The following is a 26922-nucleotide window of genomic DNA, read 5'->3' as shown; positions in this document are numbered from 1 at the left end:
CATACTTTGATAAATTATGCTCACAAAGTTAAACCCTAAGAAAATTAATATTTAAGCAAATATATATCACTCTCTCTCTTTCCTGAGGTTTAGCAATAAAATCATTTACAAAATCTAAGTTAATAAAAGTTCCTATCTTCCCCAGAGCAAGAGAGTTGATTTCATTTTTTAGGACATATTTTTATATTTTATAAGAGAAATACTAATTCCAAGGAGGCAATGAACATTTAGCATGGTGAGTTTTTTTGTTGTTGTTTTGTTTTTGTTTTTGTTTTTAATGACTGAGTATTAGCTAAGTTTAACCTATCACAGGATTTTTTTTTTTTTAAAAAAAGCATGTTCCACAGCAAGAGGATTTGTTTGATTGCAGAACACACATTGAGAAAGAAAGAAGAAAGACGGTCAATTACAGTAGGTATTTGAAAGACTTGAAGACTATTAAGACTCACATAAATCACATGATAGTTGGCACATTACATGTAACCATTTTTAGGCATGATATATTTCATAACAATAAATATTATAACATTGTGAAAGCAATTTTCAGTGAAAGGCCCATCAGAATCACTTGTAAGAAATATTCTTTCTCAGTTATGTCTCCCCATAGGTTATGGCAGGTGTTTCCCCTTCCCTGAAAGTAACTTCTGAGTAGCAAGATAAAAATCATTGCTACACTGAATGAATATAATATAAAGCATAGTACTTGGATATGCTGGAGGAAAAATCATTGACAATCAACTGTTTTAACAGAACAAGAATTTGAAGAAACTGAGGAAAAACAAGACTAGACTAAGAAACAGCCTGAAGCAAAAACAAAGACTCTGGCTCTCCTGAGTCTTATTTTTTTCTATGAGTAGCTTTGCAGTCAATGTACTTACAACTCAGATGGAAATAAATACCTGCTGAGATTACTTCCCATGAATAAAACCACTCCCCAGAAAGTTCAGCATTAGTCAACTCTAGCCCCACCAGAGACTTAAAGCCACAGGAGAACACATTTTGTGCTTTAAATGCTTGTCTGTACAGAAATTTCTCTAATACATAATTTTATTTCCCAATTGCACAATTCAAAAGAAATTTTCTATTATGAGTAAAACTAACATTCAACTTGACAAAGTAGGATTGTTCTGTTACTAGTTAACAATAAATGTTTTCAATTTTTCACAAATAAATAAAAAGGCAGAGATTATTAATTAACTTAAATCAATTCATGAGCTACCTAAATATATAAATTATACAGCTTCAACTACATCTTAAAGCATAAGAATTCTCTAAGAGCAAAAAATGCCCAAGTTTATTTTCCTTTTTGTTTTTGTGCTTTCATAGTAGTGGGTATTGAAGCCAGGGACTTAGGCATGATAGGCAAGCCTAAGTTTATTTTCTAAATGAAAGTAGTAGAAACCTTTACCAGAGAAATATGTTTCCTTTTGTACGGGCAATTAGTTTCTAATTACAAGCAAATGAGTATGACTATACTTTTGAAGAGGATAACAAGTCAATTATAACTTGACAGTTATAACAATTCAGTACAGCAAAGATACATAAAAAATAATCATTATAATATATTAATCTTATTACAGTACATACTCATTAGAAACATGAAGGAATACATTTAATTAGTTTTGCAAGAGTATACAGAAGATGAGGGAACAAATTCCAAAAGAAGAAAAAACATAATTAGAAGAATGAATGTTAATTAATATTAAATATTTATTCACCCAATTCCAAAATTCTGGATCATTTGTCCTTCTTACAACCCCATGTAAAGTGAGTACAAACTGGTGCATCTTTGAAAGGGCACTTTGGAAATATCCAGCAAACTTTCAAATGTACATACTCTTTAACCTATCAATTCTATCTCCAGGTATCCTACAGGATTACACAAAAACATGTGTGAAATAATGGTTCCTGCTACATTGTTTACTGGATACATCCATACTTTGGAATATTACATAACTGTGAAAATGAAGGAGGTAGAACTACATAAAATTATAGGAATAGTGACAGCATAACTTAATGAAAAAGCTGCATAGCATTATATTTTATACTGTTCTATTGTCTAAAGCCATCATATGCATGCTTGTAACATGCATAGAAAATGCTCTGAAAGATATACAAGAAACTACCAAAATTGTTACCTTTTTGGAGTGAGACTAGAAGAAACTTTTATTTTTTTAAACAATGAACATGTGTTACCTTAAAATTAGCCACCCTTAAAATTTGTATCTTTCCATGAATAATATTTGTGACCCAAGTTTAGAACATTCTGTTTACTCATGTCCTAAATTCTCCCACCTCTGACATAAAGCTTTCAAATTCAATAGAATCTAATCTATACAAGCTATCTGGCAATCCGATAAGATAACCTAAATTTAAACTATAAAATAGCAAAGCAGCTTAAAAATTAGAGCTATTCACATTGGTTATCTCCTTAAGCTTACATCCCCAATCTCCAAAAACTACTCCCAAAAAGCTAGGTAAGCAATAATGAAAACATATGTGAACGTTCTCACCTGTTCGATAGCACCCGCCTGTCCATTACTAAATTCTCGATATTGCCCAAGCATCTGGTCCACTTGTCGAAGATTCCGACTGGTGTCCTTGATAAAGAAAACAGACCCTATTAATTGTTCCAAACACTGTTTTTCCTAATTGATCTGAGTAGTATGTTAAACACCTAAGCCAATAGTTTGTAAAGGGTATAATTTATTTCACAATTAAGTCAGCTATCAATATACTTCATAAATATCAAATAAACCTTAATTTACACCATGGAGGAAAAAAAACTCAAACCCATCTTCAATTCATGTGTGTAAAATCTAAAGCATATAATTTAAAGCCTTATCCAAGAGTCCATAAGTTGACAACAAACCACAAATTGAAAAGAACCCTAATTATCAAATTTGTGTACCTCTAATTCACCTCCTTTTCATAGAAAAATAATTGTGAAAAACCAAATCTAATAGACTGTGTATAAGAGATGCAAATCATTAGGATTAATGTTCTTTAAAATTATTACTTCACCTCAGAACTTGATTAGGAGAAAAGAAAAAATAAGTATTCTTTCACCTTTAGCTATTAACAATAAATTTAGTTCTAATCATAAGAAAAACAGTTTCCATCTAAATATGTTAGATTTTCCCTACAACATTAGTGGAGGCATCTCTTTCAAAAATACCTTCTTACCTAATGTGTCTTTGTGATGGGAAAGTACAAGGATTCATGCCCTAAACTTCCATTATTGTGTCAGTTTAAATAAGTTTAAAAAGAATAGGCCTTCTTATTTTAAATCAAATTGTAGCTTTTCCAGAGAAATCACATACTAACCCAAAACAAAGTCAAAATCCATGCTTATCCAGGCTAAGGCAAAAGTAAGAGATTCATGAATAGGAAAAAAAAAAAAAAAATCTATTTCTGAGTTTTCTTTTTTCTAGCATGACTGTGCTACCCTTCCCTCACCTTTTTCCCAAGTTCTTTATATGGAAAGAAAACTCACTGCCTAAGTCAAACTTTCAAACACTGTCTTAAGTAAGCCTCTAGATCAAAATGGTATCTCTATGTGCACTACTCATCCATAAAGCCGACTTCAGCAAAACCTCTCTAAAGGCACATGTGCACAAGAAGATCAACTACAAGGCTGGGCATGGTAGCACATGCCTGTAATCCCAGTGGCTCAGGAGGCTGAGGCAGGAGAATCACAATTATGAAACCGGCCTCAACAATTTAGCAAGCCCTAAACAACTTAGCAAGACTCTGTCTCAAAATAAAAAATAAAGAGGGCTGGGGATGTGGCTCAGTAGTTAAGCACCCCTGGGTTCAATCTCTGGTACCCAAAAAAAAAAAAAAAATCTACTATGATAATTTCTTCTGGTTTCACTCCCACAATATTTTATATAGAAATATTGCTTCATTTCAGAACGTTCTTAACAACCTATCATGTATAATAATGGAACTCATCAATTTCTAAGTCCTATACCCCAGAACCTATGAATATGATCCTTACCATACTTGGCAAAAAAGATTTTACAGATGTGACTAAAGACCTTGAGATATAGAGCATTATTAATTGGACAAAAAAGAAGTCACAAGCATCCTTAAAAGGAAAAGTGGGTGCAGGGGATATAACTCAGTGGTAGAGCACCTGTATATCATGCTCAAAACCTTGGGTTTATCCCCAAAGACTAAACAAAAAAAAAAAAAAAGAGAGGCAGGACAGGTGGTCAGAAGGGCTTAACCTTAATATCCTTGTTGGCTTTGAAGATAAAGGGAGCCACAAACAAGAAGTGTGGGCGGCTGGAAAAGACAAGGGAACAAATTTTTTCAGACTTCTGACCTACAGAACTGTTAAGAAAACAAGTTTAGTTTTTTTTAAGTCTTCAGCTTTGTGGTAATTTGTTACAGTAGTAAGAAAATCAATACACTAAAACTATTTCTCAGCTCAAACTATTTAAAATCTATGAAATACAACCACTATTAAACTAACCTGTAAAGTACTTGTTATAGTGTTGACCTTCTCGGTGACTGTAGGATTACTTCGAGTTTCCCTATGAGTTGATCTGGTAGCCCATTGACTCAATCGGTCATGAAAGCGGAAGCATTCGGAATCACTGGATGATTCTGCCATTGATGTACACAAATGCTAAAAAACAAATCCAAGTCAAGGTCAAACAGTAAAACACAGGAAAATATGAGATTAATGTAATGATTCACTTTTTAATATTTTTAGGTCTTTATTACATTAGCCCTCTGACATATTATAATTTCTACACAAATAGTTTGAAAATACAAGTCACTTCCCCACATAATTGTCCCTCCTATTTACGGTGCTTTAAGAGAACAATGACTGAATGGGATTTTAGTAATGTTTACCACTCTGAATAATAATTCCTTAGATATGTGCAGTGATTCCAAATTTTATGAAATACAGAGCTATTCTCTGAAACTAGGACCTGCAATTGTCTTAATATTAGACTTCTGTTTATAGCTTACTATGTGAACATGTCTCTTTAAACATAAAAATACTACAAGATGCATAGCCTGTCCTACAATAAAAGAATCCCATTCAGTGTACAACAAAAATTGTACACCTTAATTTGAAATATAGCATAAATGACGTAAAAGAGATACAAATTTTATAATAATGAATACATAAGAAGATAGCGGCAGAGCCGCCCCCTCCCCCTGCACAGGCAAGTAGAGGGAACTGTGACCACGCACAGAGCAGGCCCAGAGGCCTGCTGAGGGGCAGAGCCACCCCCCACCCCCCGCGCCTGCCAGGTAGGTGGAACGGTGACCACCAACAGAAAAGGCCCAGTGGCCCGCGGTGGGACAGAGCTTCCAATCACTCCTGCAAGGTAGGCGGGCCTGCGACCCACCGGCAGAAGAGGAGCAGCGGCCTGCTGAGAGGCAGAGCCGCCCCCTCCCCCTGCACCGACAAGGTACAGGGAACTGTGACCACGCACAGAGCAGGCCCAGAGGCCTGCTGAGGGGCAGAGCCGCCCCCCACCCCCGCGCCTGCCAGGTAGGTGGAACGGTGACCACCGACAGAAAAGGCCGAGTGGCCCACGGCGGGACAGAGCTTCCAATCACTCCTGCAAGGTAGGCGGGCCTGCGACCCTCCGGCAGAAGAGGAGCAGCGGCCTGCTGAGAGGCTGAGCCGCCCTCTCCCCCTGCGCCGGCAAAGTAGAGGGATCTGTGACCACGCACAGAGCAGGCCCAGCGGCCTGCTGAGGGGCAGAGCCGCCCCCTCCCCCTGCACCGGCAAGGTAGAGAGAACTGTGACCACGCACAGAGCAGGCCCAGCGGCCTGCTGAGGGGCAGAGCCGCCCCCCACCCCCCGCGCCTGCCAGGTAGGTGGAACGGTGACCACCGACAGAAAAGGCCCAGTGGCCCGCGGTGGGACAGAGCTTCCAATCACTCCTGCAAGGTAGGCGGGCCTGCGACCCACCGGCAGAGGAGCAGCGGCCTGCTGAGAGGCAGAGCCGCCCCCTCCCCCTGCACCGACAAGGTACAGGGAACTGTGACCACCCACAGAACAGGCCCAGCGGCCTGATGAGGGGCACAGCCGCCCCCCACCCCCCGCGCCTGCCAGGTAGGTGGAACTGTGACCACCGACAGAAAAGGCCCAGTGGCCAGCGGCGGGACAGAGCTTCCAATCACTCCTGCAAGGTAGGCGGGCCTGCGACCCACCGGCAGAAGAGGAGCAGCGGCCTGCTGAGAGGCAGAGCCACCCCCTCCCCCCCGCGCCTGCAAGGTAGACGGAAGGAACTGTGACCACCATCAGAACAGGCCAGACCTGCAACCGAGAGACAGAACAGGCCCAGTGGCCTGAGGAAGGGTAGAGCTGCCCCCCCCCCGCACCTGCAAGGTAGGCGGACCTGCGACCCACTGGCAGTACAGCCCCAGAGGCCTGCAGAGGGGCAGTGCCGCTGCCTGCGCCTGCAAAGTAGACAGAACTGCGACCACCGACACAACAAGCCTAGCGGCCCGCAGAGGGACAGAGCCGCCGCCCGCGCCTGCAAGGTCGGCGGACCTGCTACCGACCGGCAGAGCAGGCCCAGCGGCCTGCCGGCGTGGTAGTCACATTGCCCCAATTGGAGGAGGGGCAGAGCCGCCGCCCGCGCCTGTGAGGGAGACTTTGCAACCATACAAGACCAATATAAATATATAGGGGGAAAATTCAATAGCACAACAGTTTCACCAAGTAGAAAGGAACGCGAACAGTATGAAGAGACAAGGAAAGAAAGGACCACAAGCATTGCAGGTCAACTCAACGTTAGAAGAGGTAATAGCTGCAGCAGATGGAATGTCAGATAAAGAATTCAGGATATACATGCTTCAGATGATCTGGAGTCTCAAGGAAGACATCAGACAGCAAAATCAGACAATGAAAGATCACTTCAACAATGAATTACATAAACAAATCCAAGAAGCAAAAGATCAACTATACAGGGAAATAGAGGTTATAAAAAACAAACAAACAGAAATCCTAGAAATGCAGGAAGCAATAAGCCAACTTAAAAACTCAATTGAGAATACTACCAGCAGAGTAGAACACTTAGAAGACAGAACATCAAACAATGAAGATAAAGTATTTCAACTTGAAAAGAACATAGACAGCTCAGCAAGACTGTTAAGAAACCATGAGCAGAACATCCAAGAAATATGGGATAACATCAAGAGACCAAATTTAAGAGTCATTGGGATACAGGAAGGGACAGAGTTTCAAACCAAAGGAATGAGCAATCTATTCAATGAAATAATACGAGAAAACTTCCCAGACTTGAAGAATGAGACAGAACCCCAAATCCTAGAAGCCTACAGGACGCCGAATGTGCAAAATCATAAGAGACCCACACCTAGACACATAATAATGAAGATGCCCAACATACAGAATAAGGAGAGAATTTTAAAAGCTACAAGAGAAAGGAAGCAGATCACATTTAGGGGTAAGCCAATCAGGATAACAGCTGATCTTTCAACACAGACTCTGAAAGCTAGAAGATCCTGGAATAACATATTTCAAACACTGAAAGAAAATGGGTTCCAACCAAGAATTGCGTTTCCAGCGAAATTAAGCTTCAGGATGGAAGATGAAATTCAAACCTTCCACGATAAACAAAAGTTTAAAGAATTTGCAGCTAGAAAACCATCTCTTCAAAACATCCTCGCCAAAACATTACAGGAAGAGGAAATGGAAAATAACAATGAAAACCAACAGTGGGAGGTAGGACACTAAAGGGGGAAAAATAATCAAAGAGGAAAACAAACCATGTTTAGTAACAGAAATAAACAAATATGGCTGGAAGAACAACCCATATCTCAATAATAACCCTAAATGTTAATGGCTTAAACTCACCAATCAAGAGACACAGGCTAGTAGAATGGATCACAAAACAAGACCCAACAATATGCTGCCTACAGGAGAGGCATTTGATAGGAAAAGACATACATAGGCTGAAGGTGAAAGGTTGGGAAAAATCATATCACTCATACGGACTTCGGAAACAAGCAGGAGTATCCATACTCATATCAAATAAAATAGATTTCAAGCCAAAGTTAATCAAAAGGGATAAAGAGGGACACTACTTACTGCTCAAGGGAACCATACACCAACAAGACATAACAATCATAAATATATATGCCCCAAACAATGGTGCAGCTATGTTCATCAAACAAACTCTTCTCAAGTTCAAGAGTCTAATAGACCACCATACAATAATCATGGGAGACTTCAACACACCTCTATCACCACTGGACAGACCTTCCAAACAAAAGTTGAATAAGGAAACTATAGAACTCAATAACACAATTAATAACCTAGACTTAATTGACATATATAGAATATACCACCCAACATCAAGCAGTTACACTTTTTTCTCAGCAGCACATGGATCCTTCTCAAAAATAGATCATATATTATGTCACAGGGAAACTCTTAGACAATATAAAGGAGTAGAGATAATACCATGCATCCTATCTGATCATAATGGAATGGAACTGAAAATCAACGATAAAAGAAGGAAGGAAAAAGAATACATCACTTGGAGAATGAACAATAGGTTACTGAATGATCAATGGGTTATAGAAGACATCAAGGAAGAAATTAAAAAATTCTTAGAGATTAATGAAAATACAGACACAACATATCGGAATCTATGGGACACATTGAAAGCAGTTCTAAGAGGAAAATTCATTGCTTGGAGTTCATTCCTTAAAAAAAGAAAAAACCAACAAATAAATGATCTCATACTTCATCTCAAAATCCTAGAAAAAGAAGAGCAAAACAACAGCAAAAGAAGTAGAAGGCAAGAAATAATGAAAATCAGAGCTGAAATTAATGAAATCGAAACAAAAGAAACAATTGAAAAAATTGATAAAACTAAAAGTTGGTTCTTTGAAAAAATAAACAAAATCGACAGACCCTTAGCCATGCTAGTGAAGAGAAGAAGAGAGAGAACTCAAATTACTAACATACGGGATGAAAGAGGCAATATCACAACAGACACTTCAGAAATACAGAAGATAATCAAAAACTATTTTGAGTCCTTATACTCCAATAAATTAGAAGATAGTGAAGGCATCGATAAATTTCTTAAGTCATATGATCTGCCCAGATTGAGTCAGGAGGATATAGACAACCTAAACAGACCAATATCAATTGAGGAAATAGAAGAAACCATCAAAAGACTACCAACTAAGAAAAGCCCAGGACCGGATGGGTATACAGCAGAGTTTTACAAAACCTTTAAAGAGGAACTAATACCAATACTTTTCAAGCTACTTCGGGAAATAGAAAAAGAGGGAGAACTTCCAAATTCATTCTACGAGGCCAACATCACCCTGATACCTAAACCAGACAAAGACACTTCAAAGAAAGAAAACTACAGACCAATATCTCTAATGAACCTAGATGCAAAAATCCTCAATAAAATTCTGGCCACTCGGATACAAAAACATATCAAAAAAATTGTGCACCATGATCAAGTAGGATTCATCCCTGGGATGCAAGGCTGGTTCAATATACGGAAATCAATAAATGTTATTCACCACATCAATAGACTTAAAAATAAGAACCATATGATCATCTCGATAGATGCGGAAAAAGCATTCGACAAAGTACAGCATCCCTTTATGTTCAAAACTCTAGAAAAACTAGGGATAACAGGAACATACCTCAATATTGTAAAAGCAATCTATGCTAAGCCTCAGGCTAGCATCATTCTGAATGGAGAAAAATTGAAGGCATTCCCTCTAAAATCTGGAACAAGACAGGGATGCCCTCTCTCACCACTTCTGTTCAACATAGTTCTCGAAACACTGGCCAGAGCAATTAGACGAAAGAAATTAAAGGCATCAAAATAGGAAAAGAAGAACTTAAATTATCACTATTTGCAGATGACATGATTCTATACCTAGCAGACCCAAAAGGGTCTACAAAGAAACTATTAGAGCTAATAAATGAATTCAGCAAAGTGGCAGGATATAAAATCAACACGCATAAATCAAAGGCATTCCTGTATATCAGCGACAAATCCTGTGAAAAGGAAATGAGGACAACCACTCCATTCACAATATCTTCAAAAAAAATAAAATACTTGGGAATCAACCTAACAAAAGAGGTGAAAGACTTATACAATGAAAACTACAGAACCCTAAAGAGAGAAATAGAAGAAGATCTTAGAAGATGGAAAAATATACCCTGTTCATGGATAGGCAGAACTAACATCATCAAAATGGCGATATTACCAAAAGTTCTCTATAGGTTTAATGCAATGCCAATCAAAATCCCAACGGCATTTCTTGTAGAAATAGAGAAAGCAATCATGAAATTCATATGGAAAAATAAAAGACCCAGAATAGCAAAAACAATGCTAAGCAGGAAGTGTGAATCAGGCGGTATAGCGATACCAGACTTCAAACTATACTACAGAGCAATAGTAACAAAAACAGCATGGTACTGGTACCAAAACAGGCGGGTGGACCAATGGTACAGAATAGAGGACACAGAAACCAATCCACAAAACTACAACTACCTTATATTTGATAAAGGGGCTAAAAGCATGCAATGGAGGAAGGATAGCATCTTCAACAAATGGTGCTGGGAAAACTGGAAATCCATATGCAACAAAATGAAACTGAATCCCTTTCTCTCGCCATGCACAAAAGTTAATTCAAAATGGATCAAGGAGCTTGATATCAAATCAGAGACGCGCCGTCTGATAGAAGAAAAAGTTGGCTACGATCTACAGTCGGTGGGGTCGGGCTCCAAATTCCTCAATAGGACACCCATAGCACAAAAGTTAATAACTAGAATCAACAAATGGGACTTACTCAAACTAAAAAGTTTTTTCTCAGCAAAAGATACAATAAGAGAGGTAAATAGAGAGCCTACATCCTGGGAACAAATCTTTACTCCTCACACTTCAGATAGAGCCCTAAAATCCAGAGTATACAAAGAACTCAAAAAATTAGACAATAAGAGAACAAACAACCCAATCAACAAATGGGCCAAGGACCTGAACAGACACTTCTCAGAGGAGGACATACAATCAATCAACAAGTACATGAAAAAATGCTCACCATCTCTAGCAGTCAGAGAAATGCAAATCAAAACCACCCTAAGATACCATCTCACTCCAGTTAGATTGGCAGCCATTATGAAGTCAAACAACAACAAGTGCTGGCGAGGATGTGGGGAAAAGGGTACACTTGTACATTGCTGGTGGGACTGCAAATTGGTGCAGCCAATTTGGAAAGCAGTATGGAGATTTCTTGGAAAGCTGGGAATGGAGCCACCATTTGACCCAGCTATTCCCCTTCTCGGTCTATTCCCTAAAGACCTAAAAAGAGCATGCTACAGGGACACTGCTACATCGATGTTCATAGCAGCACAATTCACAATAGCTAGACTGTGGAACCAACCTAGATGCCCTTCAATGGATGAATGGATAAAAAAAATGTGGCATTTATACACAATGGAGTATTACTCTGCATTAAAAAATGACAAAATCATAGAATTTACAGGGAAATGGATGGCATTAGAGCAGATTATGCTAAGTGAAGCTAGCCAATCCCTAAAAAACAAATGCCAAATGTCTTCTTTGATATAAGGAGAGTAACTAAGAACAGAGTAGGGTCGAAGAGCATGAGAAGAAGATTAACATTAAACAGGGATGAGAGGTGGGAGGGAAAGGGAGAGAGAAGGGAAAATGCATGGAAATGGAAGGAGACCCTCAGAGTTATACAAAAGTACATACAAGAGGAAGTGAGGGGAAGGGGAAAAATAATATAAGGGGGACAAACGAATGTCAGTAGAGGGGGCAGAGAGAGAAGAGGGGAGGGGAGGGGAGGGGAGGGGAGGGGAGGGGGGATAGTAGAGGATAGGAAAGGCAGCAGAATACAACAGACACTAGTATGGCAATATGTAAATCAATGGAAGTGTAACTGATGTGATTCTGCAATCTGTATATGGGGTAAAAATGGGAGCTCATAACCCACTTGAATCAAATTGTGAAATATGATATATCAAGAACTATGTAATGTTTTGAACAGCCAACAATAAAAAATTAAAAAAAAAAAAAAGAAGATAGCATCTTCAACATCTCCACCAAAAGAGAAAGTGAAACAGTCACAGAAAAATTTCATCAATAGAAAAATTCTTTAAACATGTCTTTTCTCTTTACTTCTATTATCTACTTAATGCATAAGAAAATTATTTCATTCAAGAAAATCTCAAATCTCAGAAAACCTTATAATAGAAGTTGGAGAAAATAAATACATTTAAAACAAAGAAGCAGTGGAGAAAACTCAATTGATCAAAAGTGAAATTTTATTGAACATTCCAATAATTTCATTTTCTGCTTAGTGGAAAGTTAACTCAATTTTTATTTTAACATTAATTGTTACAATCTTCCTAATATCTATATGGTCATTTTTTTGTGGCTTATTAAGTACAGTATGATAAAACTTTTCTTTAATGACAGAATATTCTGGACTTTTTAGATCTTTATTCTGAATGTATCTTGGAAGTACATGACATATACCTAAAGAGAAGATAGGGAAAATATGCTACATATGTATAGATTCTAGAATATTTAATGAAAGCAATATGATTTTAAAGATATTAAATAAAATTATATTAAAAAAAACAAGCAAGAACTCTTGCTATGAGTTTAGGTTTTTCAAAATCTAATCAGAATCAATGGAATACAACTTCTTTGTATAGTTAAGACATTAGTTTTTGCAATCAAAAACTCATGCTTTGGGCTGGGGATGTGGCTCAAGTGGTAACGCGCTCGCCTGGCATGTGCAGGGCACTGGGTTGGATCCTCAGCACCACATAAAAATAAAATAAAGATGTGTGTCCACTGAAAACTAAAAAATAAATATTAAAAAATTCTCTCTCTCTCTCTCAAAAAAAAAAAAAAAACTCATGTTTCTCCTCTGCCCAAGGCCTTTCAACTTTCAACTTTCTTCTACAACTATTTCCTCTGGTTCTTGTTTCCCTCCTATGTATAAATATAAAGGCATGGTGCTCACAATGTTGCTCTCTCCCATTAAAAAAAAAAAAAAAATCTAAGGCTGAAGCTTGGCTTTCCTTTTCCCAGCTTATACTAAAATTTAATAGAAAAAGAAATCTTAAATGTAAAGTTTAATCTTAAATATAAAGTTTGTCTTTAAAATGTAGAAAATAACTTCTGAGTATATCTTATGGATCTCTGCTACATAATCTTTTATTCTAAGTCCTTTCCAACATTTTCCATTAGTGAAAGGAGAAAGAACCAACATTTCTGAGCCCCTGCTATGTGGATGCAGGTAATATGTGGATGCCTATATAGAAAACCACTTTTTAATTCTCATAACAACTTTATAAAGTGAACACTATTAGCCCTAACTTATACAGGATGCTGAGGCCAAGAGATATTGAGTAACATGTCCAACTCCATACAGTAATATGTAGCAGACCCAAGACTCAGCCAGCCTTCTCTATCTTCAATAACGTGTTCATCCCACTATATTCTGCTATCTGTTATGTACCAAGAGTGAACAATCCTAATGGTTAACTAAACTTGATGAAGAAAATAACAGGCCACAGTTTATAAGTGTCTGTAGTCCCCTCAGTTCCCTCTTATTTCATATCAAGATAAGTAAGGAAATATCAAGTACCAATATGAAATCTTAACTAGACACCAAGAAAAAAAAACTAAGTGGTATATCTATGCTATATTTAATAAAGAGTACTAAAAACAAATCAAACCACTGGCCTTAGAGCAAGGGGTTTACATTTCCTGATTCTATCTCATACATAAGAGAATAATTATGCCTGGGATCAATCGAAATAATAAAATTTACAGCACAATAATTTTTATTTTAAAAAAGTTGTAATTTGGAAAACTAAACTGAAGAAATCATCAAGCAGAACAGAAAGGTGATACTTAATAAAAACAATGTGTTTACTATAATGGTTGTTGGTTAAAAACAAGCAACAAAATAAACATCCTTGGGGACACTTGATTTTTCTAAGAGCACCAAAATTTGAATAATAATCATTTCTCTGAAGAAAACTTCACTGAATATAAATGGTCTATCAGACTCTTCCAATGAGTAGACAATTTTTAGTTTTAACTTGACTAAAAATAGTTAAAAGTGAAATTGTTATGGTTCTTTTTAATATGGAAAAATGTCAAAAAAGTACAATACTAATATAATAAGAAAATATATACATTACTACCTATAATTAATTAACATTAATGATAAATATCATTCTGACATGCATGCTTCTAATTTTGTAAAAGAAAATGTTTACAACATTATAAATAAAGCCTTAGTACACTTCTACTCACTATTATTCTCATCCCACCTCCCCAGGGAAAACCACTAATATGATTTCATGTACATCCCTCATGCCACATTTTATATTTTTACCACAGGCATAGACACCTCAAAGTTTTTATGATGGAACACATATTATAATCAATAGATGACTATCTAACAAGTAAAGATATGGAGCACCTAAAATTAACTCTAAAACAGATGATTTATTTAAAAGCATTAAATAATTTTTTTATTTATAAAAAATTTTTGAGACGATATTTATTGTCTCTAAATGTCACATAACACAGGGAAAAAAGTTCTCTCACTTACCCCAACTTGGATTACATACTTTTAACAAGATAGAATCACACTTTTCAGCATAAGTTTTACTGGCAAACACATGCAAAGTCTTCCGCTATTAATTTCAATCACTTTGAGCCATAAAAGATGTTCAGACTCCTGCATCTGATGGAACTCCTGCAGAGATATCAAGAATTAAAGTGAGATACATCTAAGAAATTTACATGGCTTTTTTTTAAGCAACCACGTAAGGATTTTAAATGATGTAAGTTTCATGAATGTTAAACTAAGGAAAATTAAAGAATATATAATAATAAAAACAGATTATTTTCATGATTGATAAAAATTTGGTATTTTCTTCAACTATTACTAACAATGCAAAAGGTCAAATGCACTCCTATAGCTAACTCAAGTGGACACCTACCCTCAGCGCCACAACGCAGAAAGCAACAGTGTCAATTATATCCCTACCAAAAGATGCCAATCCATCATCAGCCAACAACATGACTGTCGATAGCTGTTGTACATTGTGTAGATGGAGACAGAGAAAAATAAATGAGAGTAGAGTAGCCACTGAGGTTGACAAGAGGTTCACACCAAATGATCAAAACCAAGGAAGACCATGAAAATAATTCCTGGGAACCCCTTAATATAACTAACTCAAAAAGAAAAGCACAAAGCAGTAATGTTTATACACTCTTCATTCATCATTAACAATGTATTATTTATACTACAAATTAAAATATGGTACAGTCTAATATAAAGACAATAAAGACAGCTGACCTCATAAAACTTACTACCAGTAAAACCGTACCTAATGTATTAGACTCATTCAATTTTCATCAACAAAAGCATACTGAGAGTGGTCACATCAGAAAACAAGTGTAACTATGAAAAAACCTTGACCTAATAAGAAATGTAAATTAAACAATGGCATCACTTTCTAACCTATTATTTTCTTTTAAATAATAATATCTATGGACAGTGAGGTTACAGGGAAAGAGCACTCTTGTCTAAGATTATCTCAATTGATATAATGCCTGAATATCAGCAAGCAACTACCTATCAAGATAATTACCATTGATCTAGTAATAATACTTCTAAAAACTTCTCATAAAAAAATCATCTGGAATACATACAAAAATTTATATATAATGATATTTACCCAAAGTTGTACTAAAGGGACAATAAAAATAACTTAAAATTTCAAAATACAAGAGAATGATTAAAAATACAGAGCATCCATATATTTTAAGAGTATAATGATCTTAAAATACCTTATCCTGTTTCTAGAGAATATTTAATGGCAAAACAAGGAATAAAAGTATGAATTTCAGTTTTATAACAAACACTATGTTATCTGGATGCATATTAATTACCCTTATATAAATTTAGAGGCACAGGAAAGGGCAGGAACAAAGGAGAGGAAAATATACCAAAAGTATATTAACCATCCAGTGTGTACAGCTAATTTCTATTGTTTTAAACATTCCTGTCCTTCATGAATTTCTATTGTTTTAAACATTCCTGTCTTTCATGAACTTGTATTATTATTGTATAATCAGGAGGGAAAATATGTTATTTAAAAGAAAGAAAAACAAGTATAAAGATCACCTTCAAAGATCACAGGTTAAAGGGATGGGGTTGTGGCTCAGTGGTAGAGTGCTTGCCTAGCATGTGTGAAGCAAGTGTGATTCTCAGCACCACATATACATAAATGAATAAAGATCCATCAACATCTTTAAATTTTTTTAAAAAAAGATTGTAGGTTAATAGGCTAACAGCAGATTAACAAACCGGCAACCCAAATAATCAGTTAAAATTAAAGTTCAATATTCAGAACTCCCTTTTCCTTGGAACATATTTCATTTTCCTCCCTGGTAACTTCTTGCCCTTATATTCTAGTCTTCTGACATCTATTGTGGTAGGGCCATGTCTCTAGTTCTCACTAACTAATTTGACAAAATGGGATCACAATGCCAGTCTCCACAGTTCATACTAAAGGGCACTGACTAGCTACAGAAACCATTTATCATGAGTTTATAAGCTAATTTATAAGCTAACTTTTCTTCAAGTTGTGTACTATTCTCTCTTTGTACTTATGCTAAAAGACAGTTACTAGATTAACAAGCTGACTCAAAGAAAAATTCTAAAGGCCAAAAAGAACTTAAAAATTGAAGGACTATGTGAAAATATATTAATACAAACTAATATTGCTTATGCAATCAAATTTTACTTTGAAAACCAAAAATGTTTCATGAGTGACATATAATCAATATTGTAATTTGAAGCCCAAAGAGTGATTAAGTATAAAAGCATCTGTATATACTCAAGGAAATTTTTAATCATTATTTTTAAAAGTTTAAAAGAAAAAGTCCAAATTGAGTGAGAATGAATTTCTCACTCAATTTGAACTTTAAACATTCCTTATGATAGAAATGAATGAATTAATAAATATGAAGAATGATTGTGCTCTTGAAGAAAAATTTAACTAAAGTGAATTTTCCAAATTCTGGTTTTAGGTGAAAAAAGTCTGTCCTTTAATTAAAGAAGGCAGTAATTGATAAAACAAACCTTGTCACTGACAAGAAAACAACATTTGTGCTACCTGTTTTTTAGACCTTTCCAGAGACTAAAGAGGACTAAGATGTGTGACCTTGGGTAAAAGTCTCTAAAATCTTAGAGAAAGCTCAGGATCTGGAGAGCAGATGGTTGAATTCTTAGAACAGTTATTTAGTTGCTCCCAACACATCAATATTTAAAGATATAAATATTATTGTTTCTGCCTTAATGAAGCTTATAAAGAAGACATACAGCCACCCCCATAGTAGCAAACCCCCATCAATTCACTCCTACTGAGGATCTAAGACAAATGCCCACATGCAAACCTAAACACAGTGACCAGAGAGAGTAAAACCTTGTAATAAGAGGATTGGAAGAAAGCCTTTATAAACTCAAGTCCACCTCTTTTGTTATTTGACCTAAAAGAGCCATCAGATTGTCTTCACTATAATGATGCACATTTGTATGTATGAGAGCTATAATTTATTGATTCTCAAATCTCTTTTCCTCAGAGTCAGTTTAAAACAATTAGGATTTGCAAGCTGTTCCATAAAAGATAAGCACCCAACATCAGGGATGATATTTCACAAAGACTGACTAGTGCATGTTAAGTAGGTGATTGCTTCTATAGCCTCCATTGTGCCTCAGCAGTCCCTATCTATGGCAACTGTCCTCAAAGAAGATGTTCAAGGTAATGATGATGATATTTAGAAGGGAAATGGGAAGTATATTTTAAGACTAATCATAAAATAAATTCAAATTTTAGAATGTTTTTCACAATGATTCAATAGCCAAAGGATTTGAGAGCTCTGCCTCAAACCCTTTCCATATAAAAATAAAATTCAAGTAAGATTAAAATCAACTGTCCAGTCCATCAGCCTGTTATAAACTATTACTACATTAGAAATTACAGATCAAAGTAAACAAGTAAGTCACATTTTAATGGGAGGAATAAAAAGTATGAGAGTTATTTCATATGGTGAGCTAAGAAATAAGACAAATTCTAGAGGAGTCAGGTCAGGATCCTTCCACCCATCTTGAAAGATGAGTACAAGTTTGATAGATGGTTAAGATCAAGTAATAGAGTCCAGTTAAAGACTGTCTTAGAGAAACTAGAGATGGCCCAAATATGTACAGCTCTTTTACCTTTCCCATGAGCTTTGCTACCTTCATGTGATTTTTGTACCATGGCTTGCTATGTATGGGTACGCTTTTAAAAGAATTCTCTTGTGAAAAGAAAAGAAAAACATTTGAAAGCTACTAATATAAAGGGGGAGAAAACAATCTTGAGCAGGAAGTGACATGGTAAAAAGGACATCCTACAGAGCTGAGTTTAGACACCATCGCAACCCATTAAGTGCACATATAAGCCAACGGCAGTAGAGACAAAGAGTGGCAGAGATGAACTAAATATGAGACAAAGAATAAAAGATGAAATACAGATGTCTGATCCTGGTAGCTGGATGGATTATGGACTACTAAAATGAGTAAGTAAGAGAAAATTATTGTAGGGAAACATAAACAGAACTTTTCCAAGTTTCAGGTAGGAAGGAAGAGTCAATTTGTATATCATGGAAGGAATTCAAGTAAAGATGTCTAACATGCACCTGGATATGTGGTATTAAGGAAATGCTGGGAGATGACAGAATGAGAATGGATGAGACCAGAAGAAAAAAAAATACATAGTAAAAAGAACAGCAAGGGAAAATCCCTGAAGAGCCCCAACATACAAAAGGCAGAAAGAAGGAGCCTAGCAAGCGAGACTCAACCATGAAAACTAAGTAGGAAATCAGGTGAAATGGTATAACAAAAGTTGTGGAAAGGAGGGTTTGAAGAAAGTGAGAAAAGAACTCGTAAAAATTTTGCCAGCTAATTTACTGTCTCTCAACTCCAAACGTACTCTCCATTCTGTTCCTTGTAAACAGAAACTTTAAACACTTCTCCTTTTTAGTTGGTGTAACAGTAAGTTTTGCCATAGAGGATACTACAAGGACAAGACAGGAGGAACGGGTTTCTTATCTTGGTTCCAAAGTTTTCCATTTGCTGCATTTCCATTTCAGCATCCTGCTGAAGGACAGTCAATCTCCATCAAGTTTTAATAGCGCCACCTCCCTACTCAGATTCCCAGTGAATGGCAACAGGTACCTTTGCAGTCAATCTCCCAACTTCAGCCTACATACACCCCAGAGATGTTTCCTGATATCAGTCCTGGTTGCAGCTCCCTGCCCTTCAGCCATATTTGCCTTGTCCTAGAACAGTATTCAGTACTTGTCCAGCGCTGGTCTAAGATACCCAGTCTTGCCACCATCCAATGGTTCTGAATCCCAGTCTCCAGGAGGGCCTCCCTCCAAGTTGATACCTGCTTTGAATACTTTCCTTCAATCTTGGGAATTCTGAGTTCTCTCTATTCCTTTAGAGACAATCCCATTACATATAGTCTCTGTCACATCTATTAGTCTCTGCAACTGTAGAATAAAAGCATGGCGATATGGAAATGAATGAGGTCATTTGGTTTGGCCTATAGTGGTCTGAATTTGGTCCATGGGAAATAGCTTACCAACCCCTACTTTATGTTAAACTTATCCTGTTCACATTTCTGTGCGGTGTCTGTCTCCCCTGTTTAGAGAGAAACTAAACTCTGATACACTAATATAACAGGTCACATAGGAACAGGACTAGAAAGCATCCTTTGGAACTGTTAGTGACCATATCAAAAGCAGTCTGAGTAAAGCAGTGTAAGTGAGGAAGGTGCCCGGTTGTACAGTAAACAGGAGGTAAGGAGCAGCAGCAATAAGTATAAATCACTCTTTGAAGAAGTCTGCATATATAAAGACAGAAAGAAATAAATGAGTAGCCAGAAAGGGATATTTACTCATGGGATATAAGCCTCTGATGAGAAAATATTGGGGATTCTAATACAAAACAGGTCCAAGATACAAGAAAAAAGACAGCCGACTTTAGACAAGAACTACCACTAATAGGGTCCATGTAAGCAAGCACTTATTTTGGGGGGTCTTGTATGTACAACACCATCTGAGGACTTTTTTGCAAGCACTGTGATATATTTCCCCCACCCTCTGGAGTTAGTTCCCAGCTTTCAAGCCTCCTGCCTTAACATGTTACACAAATAATGGCCTTTACTCTAAAACTATTTAAAGTGCAGTACCAGAAGATCCAGCAAACTGTGGCATAGCCAATTATAAGGGTCAAGGAGAAAATAATGATGTTCTTGCTGAAGAACTTGAAGATGAAAGTTTAATAAGCAGATTTGAAAAGTAAAAATCAATATGAAAGATTTTTTAAAAACTGATAAAGCAAACACGTACCTTGATTTTACAATAGGAACACATCGTAGGAAATCAGAATATGAGGTGCAAATATAGAGCCACCACTCACTGAGCACCTAGGTGGGACAGGAACTTTGCAAATAGAAAAGTGTCTCAGTAAAGGTTAGCTTATCCTCTTATCAACCTTGCAAGGCAGGATTTGTAACCTCTCTGAGGGCAGAAATGATATCTTATTTACCTCTCTATTCCCTGCTTCAGAATACCATCTGACATACTCAATATTCTTGTCTCAAATGAATAAAGTATCATCTTTTTTGAAAATGAAAAAAAAAGAGAGAGTCCCAGTGGCTACACAGCTAGAAGAGACTAAATTCAAACCATAACTTATAGATGCCTTTTAAATAAATAGGACACCTCGCAACTTGAAATATATGACATAAATCAAGTCAAATTTTTTCATTTTAACTTGCTGTTTTGCTGGCATGCGTGCGGCCAGGGTTCGATCCTCAGCACCACATACAAAGACGTTGTGTCCGCCAAGAACTAAAAAATAAATATTAAAAAATTCTCTCTCTCTCTCTCTCTCTCTCTCTCTCGCTCTCTCTCTCTCTTTAAAAAAAAACTTGCTGTTTTGTAAAATTGCAAGAATACAAATGATACAATACTACCTGCTTGCACTTATAGAAAGGTGTGATAATGTTCAACTTTATTAAAATAATTGCTATATATTTGTAGTCTTCTATGAACTAATCTCTGTACTATCTACCTTCTATGTACTCTCACTTAATCCTTATAATATTATTATCATCCTCATTTTATAGAAAACTAAAACATATAGAAGTAAAATAACTTAGTAACTGGCAGAGTCAGAATTCAAATCCAAAGAGTCTTATCTCCAAAGTCCAACCTTTTAATTACTATGCTATTTCATATGAATGTCGGTCAAGAAAAGGTGGGGTCGGGGATGTCAAATAATGAGAAAAGGAACTCTTCTCTAAAAAAATAATAATAATCTGGTAAGAACAATATTTATTGTTGAAATCAACATTCTGAGTTCCCAAAAATCCCAGAACATACTAGAGCTAGTATAAGTGAAAGAAACAGAAGAAAAAAGAAAATGAATGGATTTTAATAGTGATCATCATGGCAGAAGCTGAAGTAAACAATAATGTTGATAACCAACACTTATATGGCCTTCATTGTGGGCCAAGCCCTGTTCTAAGCACTTTACACATTAGCTAATTTAATCCTAACATCAGCCCTACAAAGTAAATACTGCTGCAATCCATTTTATATGTAAGGAATTAAATTTCGGAAAGTTAACTTGGAAGAAATAGAATGCTTTCTTTCACATATGCATACATGCACGTGCACACATACACACACCCCACTATTCCATGAGAGAAACCTGGTAGGCTCAACTCACAAGCTATATTTTTGTTCCTCAATACTGAGAGGTCCACCCTGGTCCAGCACCACTAAGTATAAGGGAAGAATCACATGGATAAATGTCCACGCAGCAAGAAGTACAAAGACATGTTTTCTAGGAAAGTCCATGCAGCATACAAAATGACTGATTATGCAGACATGCAAATGTAGCTGCTCAGATGACTACGTAGGTATCTGTTAAAAACCAGGAAATTTCAAAAGAAAATTAGGTTACTTAATACCCCCCCCAACAGAATTACACAAATATTTTAGACTCATATAACCATAACCCTTCTGAAATAAATGAGGCAGTTGAAAAAATTAAATAAAAAGAAAACAGGTCAAGATTTTAAAAAAAAAAAAAAAGAAGAAAGAAAACTTCCACAAAATGATTGCTACCAAAATTCTGAGATGAATTTATTACTTGGCTGAGCACTGAAATTATATATACTCTTGCATTTGTAAATAGAATTTTTAAAATAATACAATATTTCCAAAATAGCAGACAAGAGTTAAGTTTTCAGAGAGTTCACACAACCTCTAATAGTCCAAATCGCCACAGACTGAACAAGAGATCAGCATGAACAAAAAGAGTTTACTCTGAGTTTCTGGCCATTTGGCTTAAATCAGACAATAAAAATTGGAGGACCTAGACAAACTCAACCTACCAATGTGTGTTTAACAACAACACTATTTTAAAACTTTAATTTGAAAACAAATAATTCTAATTTCAGCTTCTCTTGAAAAATCCAAAGGTCTGGCAATGCTGGGAATAAATATTCCCATGGCAAAGAATGTAAACAATGTCTTCCCTACAGTTAGGCAGGCATCTTCCCATTTACCCCAATCCCAACCAGGCCTGCTTCACACAATGTGTTACTGAATTGGTCCCTCTATCTTAGTAGCTGATTTTGCAATCCTAATTTTCAAAAAAAGCAGGAAAGGAAATTTGGAAGAATTACTGTCCAGGTGAGAATCAGCAGTTCAATTAGGAAGAATTAATCAGGATTAAATATGAGAAAGATACACTCTCCTCTACGGAACAGAAGACAAATAAGGGAAAACAGACTACAAAGACTGATGCTCTGACAGAGCTTCCACATTAGTCATGGTGTTTTAGTCAGGTTTTGCATCACTGTGACCAAAATAATTGACAAGAACAACTTAGAGGAGGAAAAGTTTATTTTGCCTAATGGTATCAGAGGTCTCAGTCCATAGATGGCAGCCTCCATTGCTGTAGGCCCAAGGTGAGGCAGAACATTATGGAAAAGGTCATGGCAGAGGGAAACTGCTACCCTAATGGAAGCAAGAAAACAGGGGCAGGGAGGATGTGGACACAGGGAAGATGCACCCCTCCAGGACATGCTCTCAGTGACCCACTTCTCCAGACACACCCCACCTGCCCACAGTTACAATCTATTCAAACTAGGATGAATGTTAGGTTATAGCTCTTACAATCAATTGACCTCTGAATATTGCAGAAACAAAAGAGCTTTGGAGAGACATCTCATATCCAAACCATAACATTTATCTCCCACAGCCTTAACAGTTTCAGCTCTGCCCAAAAGTCCACATCCAAAGTCTCATTTGACTCAAGGCAAACTCTTTGGCTGTAAGCCCTTATAAAACTCAAAAGGGAGTTACATATATCCAATATATAGTGGCACTCCTATTCCAAAAGGGAGAAATAGGGCCACAGAAAGAAGTAATGGGGCCAAAGGAAAACCGAAATCCAGCTAGGCAAACAACTCCCATAACTCTGAGTACAGCATCCAGGACACATGTCGGCAAGATATGCTCTCCAAAGGTCTTAGGCAGTCCCGCCCCTTTGGCCTTACCAGGGCAGTGTACATGGCCTCTTCTTTCTGGCTGCCTCCACATCCAGTAGCTTTTCTCTGCAAACAGTCTATGAAATGGCATCTCTTAATTCCTGGCATCTCCATTTCACTTCTGGCTTCACTTCAGTTTCATGCATATCACCCCAAAGGGCAGCCCAAAGGGACTCCAACCCTACTACACTTTGCCTGCTATACTTTGCCAGTTCTCAAAGCAGCTGAGCTTCCTGGGATCAGGGCTACAGCCCCCTTTAAGTGTCCCAGTGGCTCAGTTTGGTGAAACAACTTCCTAGGATCCCTATGTAAGCAGGGTGGCCCATGATTTCTTCTCATAGGAATATTGCCTTCTATATCCTTGAGCCTGCAATGGATGTAGTCTTACAAATTCCTGAGATGCCCTCAAGCCATCTTTCTTATTGTCTCTGCATCTCTTTAGAAGCTGCAATCTCTGCAAGATGCACAACCTTCCTTGGCCCCAACCTTATACTCTTTTCTGGCCAAACTGCAAGTTTTTAAAATCTTTAGCTCTGTTTTCTCCTCCAGATTCTCACAATAAACTTAGCTAAAAGCTGCCAGCAATATCCACCCCACTAATTAAATGCTATGCTGCCTTGAAATTCCTCCACCAGTGTAACTGGTCCATCACTTTTAAATTCAGGCTCACACAGAATCAGAACATGGGCAAAATGGAGACAAGTTCTTTACTAGAATATAACAGGAGTGACCTCTAGTCCAATTCCAAATGGAGCCCTCATTTCCCTCTGAAACCTCACGAGCACAGTCATTCCTATTGGCATCTAGTCTTCTGAGTCTCCACCAGAATCCCCCGTTAAGCTTTGTTTTCAAAATTCTAAGGCTTCTCTACCCTGCAATTTCAAACTTTTTCAAATTCTTCCCACAAACCATTTCCAAAGGCTTCTGAACTACCTGGGTCAGGTTAGTCACAGCAATGACCCTACTCTCAGTGGCAATTTCTGTTTTAACCAAGTTTTGTATCACTGTGACCAAAATACCCAACAAGAAAAACTTAAAGGAGGAAAAGTTTATTTTGGCTCATGATATCACAGGTCTCAGTCCACAGTCAACCAAATCCACTGCTGTGGTCCCAAGATGAAGCAGAACATCATGGGGGAAGGGCATGGAGGAGGGAAGCTGCTCCCCTCCTGGCAGCAAGGAGGTGATCAGGAAAGGGAGTTGTGGTAGACAGGGAAGATGTACCTAGAAGGGTACACCAGCCTCCATTGATCTACCTTCTCCACAACCCATCTGCCTACAGTTACCACTCAGTCCATTCAAAGTAGGATAGACTCATTAGGTTGCAGATTTTACAATCCAATCATTTCATCTCTGAACATTTCTGCATAAACACAAAAGCTCTGGGGGCAAGATCTCAATATCAAAACCATAACACCATACCTATAAACTATAAAATGAGGATGAAATATTGTTACTGAGCAAAAGGATTTGATTTTAAGCAAACTACTTAGAAAGTCTTCCCATTACTGTGTTTACCAGAAACTAAGTGGGAAAAGAGGGACAGCAGTGTAATACATTACATAATGTGGCCGAAATTCTTATATACACTGCCCTCTCACCATAAGTAGTTACCTGCCAAGGACCCCCAATTCTGGGCTCTGCTTGGTCAATAGGATTTTAGTGGTTGTGATACAAGTAGAGGCTTGAAATGGGAGTATGCAGTGGCACATGTTCTCTTGCAAGTCTTTTCTTTTCATCTTGCTCTAAAACTCTTCCTGAGTATGAGGACATGCCCCAGTGTCTTCCAGCTTAGCTCAGCAGACCAGCCAGCTCACCCCAGACAAGTGAACGAGTCTGACTACAATAAACAGAGAGCCTAACTGACCCATTGTCCAAGCATTAAACATTTATTGTTGTATGCATCAATGTTTTATCGGTTATACAGAAATGCTGATATATACAGTTATAGAGAGATATATATCATAAGCATATGTATATAGGTATATGTGTATATGTGTATACATACATATATATTATCTATAGTTTTTACTAATAAGTCATTTGCTTTGGTTCAGAAGATAATTGATTTGCTGAAGTTTCCTCTGGACCCTACTAATCCTTCAGAAGAGATGGTTTCAGACTGCAGATGTATGTGATAGTCTTCTTATAACGATGGAAAGAAAAAAGGCAAATCCAAGTTAGGATGCAAAAAATAGGCATAAGCAGTTGATATAATACATGACAGGCTAGAAGTTTCTGAGAAAAAAAAATTCAAAGCAATTTTAAGTAGCAATTGGAGTATTTGTTTCCCCTAACAACTTCAGTTTTTCATGAAAAACAAGTTGTTTCTTAAGCATTTCATAAAGCATACTTGTTAAAAAGAAACTATTCTTGACTTTCCTAGTGAACCAAAAAACAAAGACAATTTTAACAAAGGGAAATATTTCTTATTGTCATTTATACCTTAAATTTGCATATGGCTTTAGAGCTTAGAAAGTCTTTACGTTAGCATTTTCTCATGTTTTTATTTCAATCCTATAAAGTTGATATAATTACAACTTTACTTTTGCTACTAAAATAAAATGAATGTTTAAGTACTTGCCCACAATCGCTTTGCAAAAAATTATAATAGCAGAACTAGAACCCAAATCTTGTATTTCTAAGTACATGCTTTTTCCCATTGTATTCACACATGTAAAAAGCATTGTTCAAGTTCCAAATACATCACTGAAAAGTTTCCTTTGCCCTTTGCTCCTTATTTCTCATGATCCATGCTTCTCATCCTCTCCAGAAATGCATTTAAAGTCAGAGTATTCTTTAAATTCTTATTTACTTGGAAATAGAGATTTAAAAATTAAAATAAGATGGTAAAGTGTTAAATATGTAAATCTACTATAAATCCAACTTTCTACAGCTATTTTAGGATGGCTTTAAAATAATCTTTTTTCTTGTTAAGAATGATTACAACCTCTTTTAGACAGGAAAATGTTCCTATATTTTTAGAAGTCATATCCTAAAGCCTTATTTTAAAATAAATAAATATTATCTTTTGGGATGGTATATGTACACAGCTTTCTTTTCCCACCATTCTTTCCCAATCCCTATATTTTCTTTCTTTCTTGCCCACCATTTTTTTACTTTATACCTTTACACCTTTCCCTTAACTTTTCTATAATAAAGACCCAGAATACATTTTATTGTACTTATTAATATATTTA

At 36.8% G+C, this 26922-nt stretch overlaps 1 protein-coding gene across 4 annotated transcripts in view; it reads right to left on the bottom strand.

The window, feature by feature from the left end:
• Window positions 1-26922, bottom strand: part of Cep128 (centrosomal protein 128) — a 410851-nt gene that overhangs the window by 374817 nt on the left and 9112 nt on the right. For 3 of the 4 annotated variants that reach the window (XM_046440733.2, XM_046440735.2, XM_058577821.1), the window contains exons 3-5: window positions 14647-14793; window positions 4484-4639; window positions 2514-2600 (exon numbers count right to left, since the gene is read on the bottom strand). In XM_046440733.2, coding sequence (XP_046296689.1) covers window positions 2514-2600; window positions 4484-4624 — 228 coding nt within the window. In that variant the 5' untranslated portion in view covers window positions 4625-4639; window positions 14647-14793. The remainder of the gene's footprint in view (window positions 1-2513; window positions 2601-4483; window positions 4640-14646; window positions 14794-26922) is intronic. The other variant, XM_046440734.2, reaches the window with a different exon arrangement.

This window comes from Marmota monax, unplaced genomic scaffold (assembly GCF_021218885.2).
Source record: "Marmota monax isolate L192 unplaced genomic scaffold, Marmota_monax_Labrador192_F-V1.1 WCK01_AAM20220418_F8-fsc00017, whole genome shotgun sequence".
Lineage (NCBI taxonomy): Eukaryota > Metazoa > Chordata > Mammalia > Rodentia > Sciuridae > Marmota > Marmota monax.
This window is presented reverse-complemented; position numbering and strand designations above follow the sequence as displayed.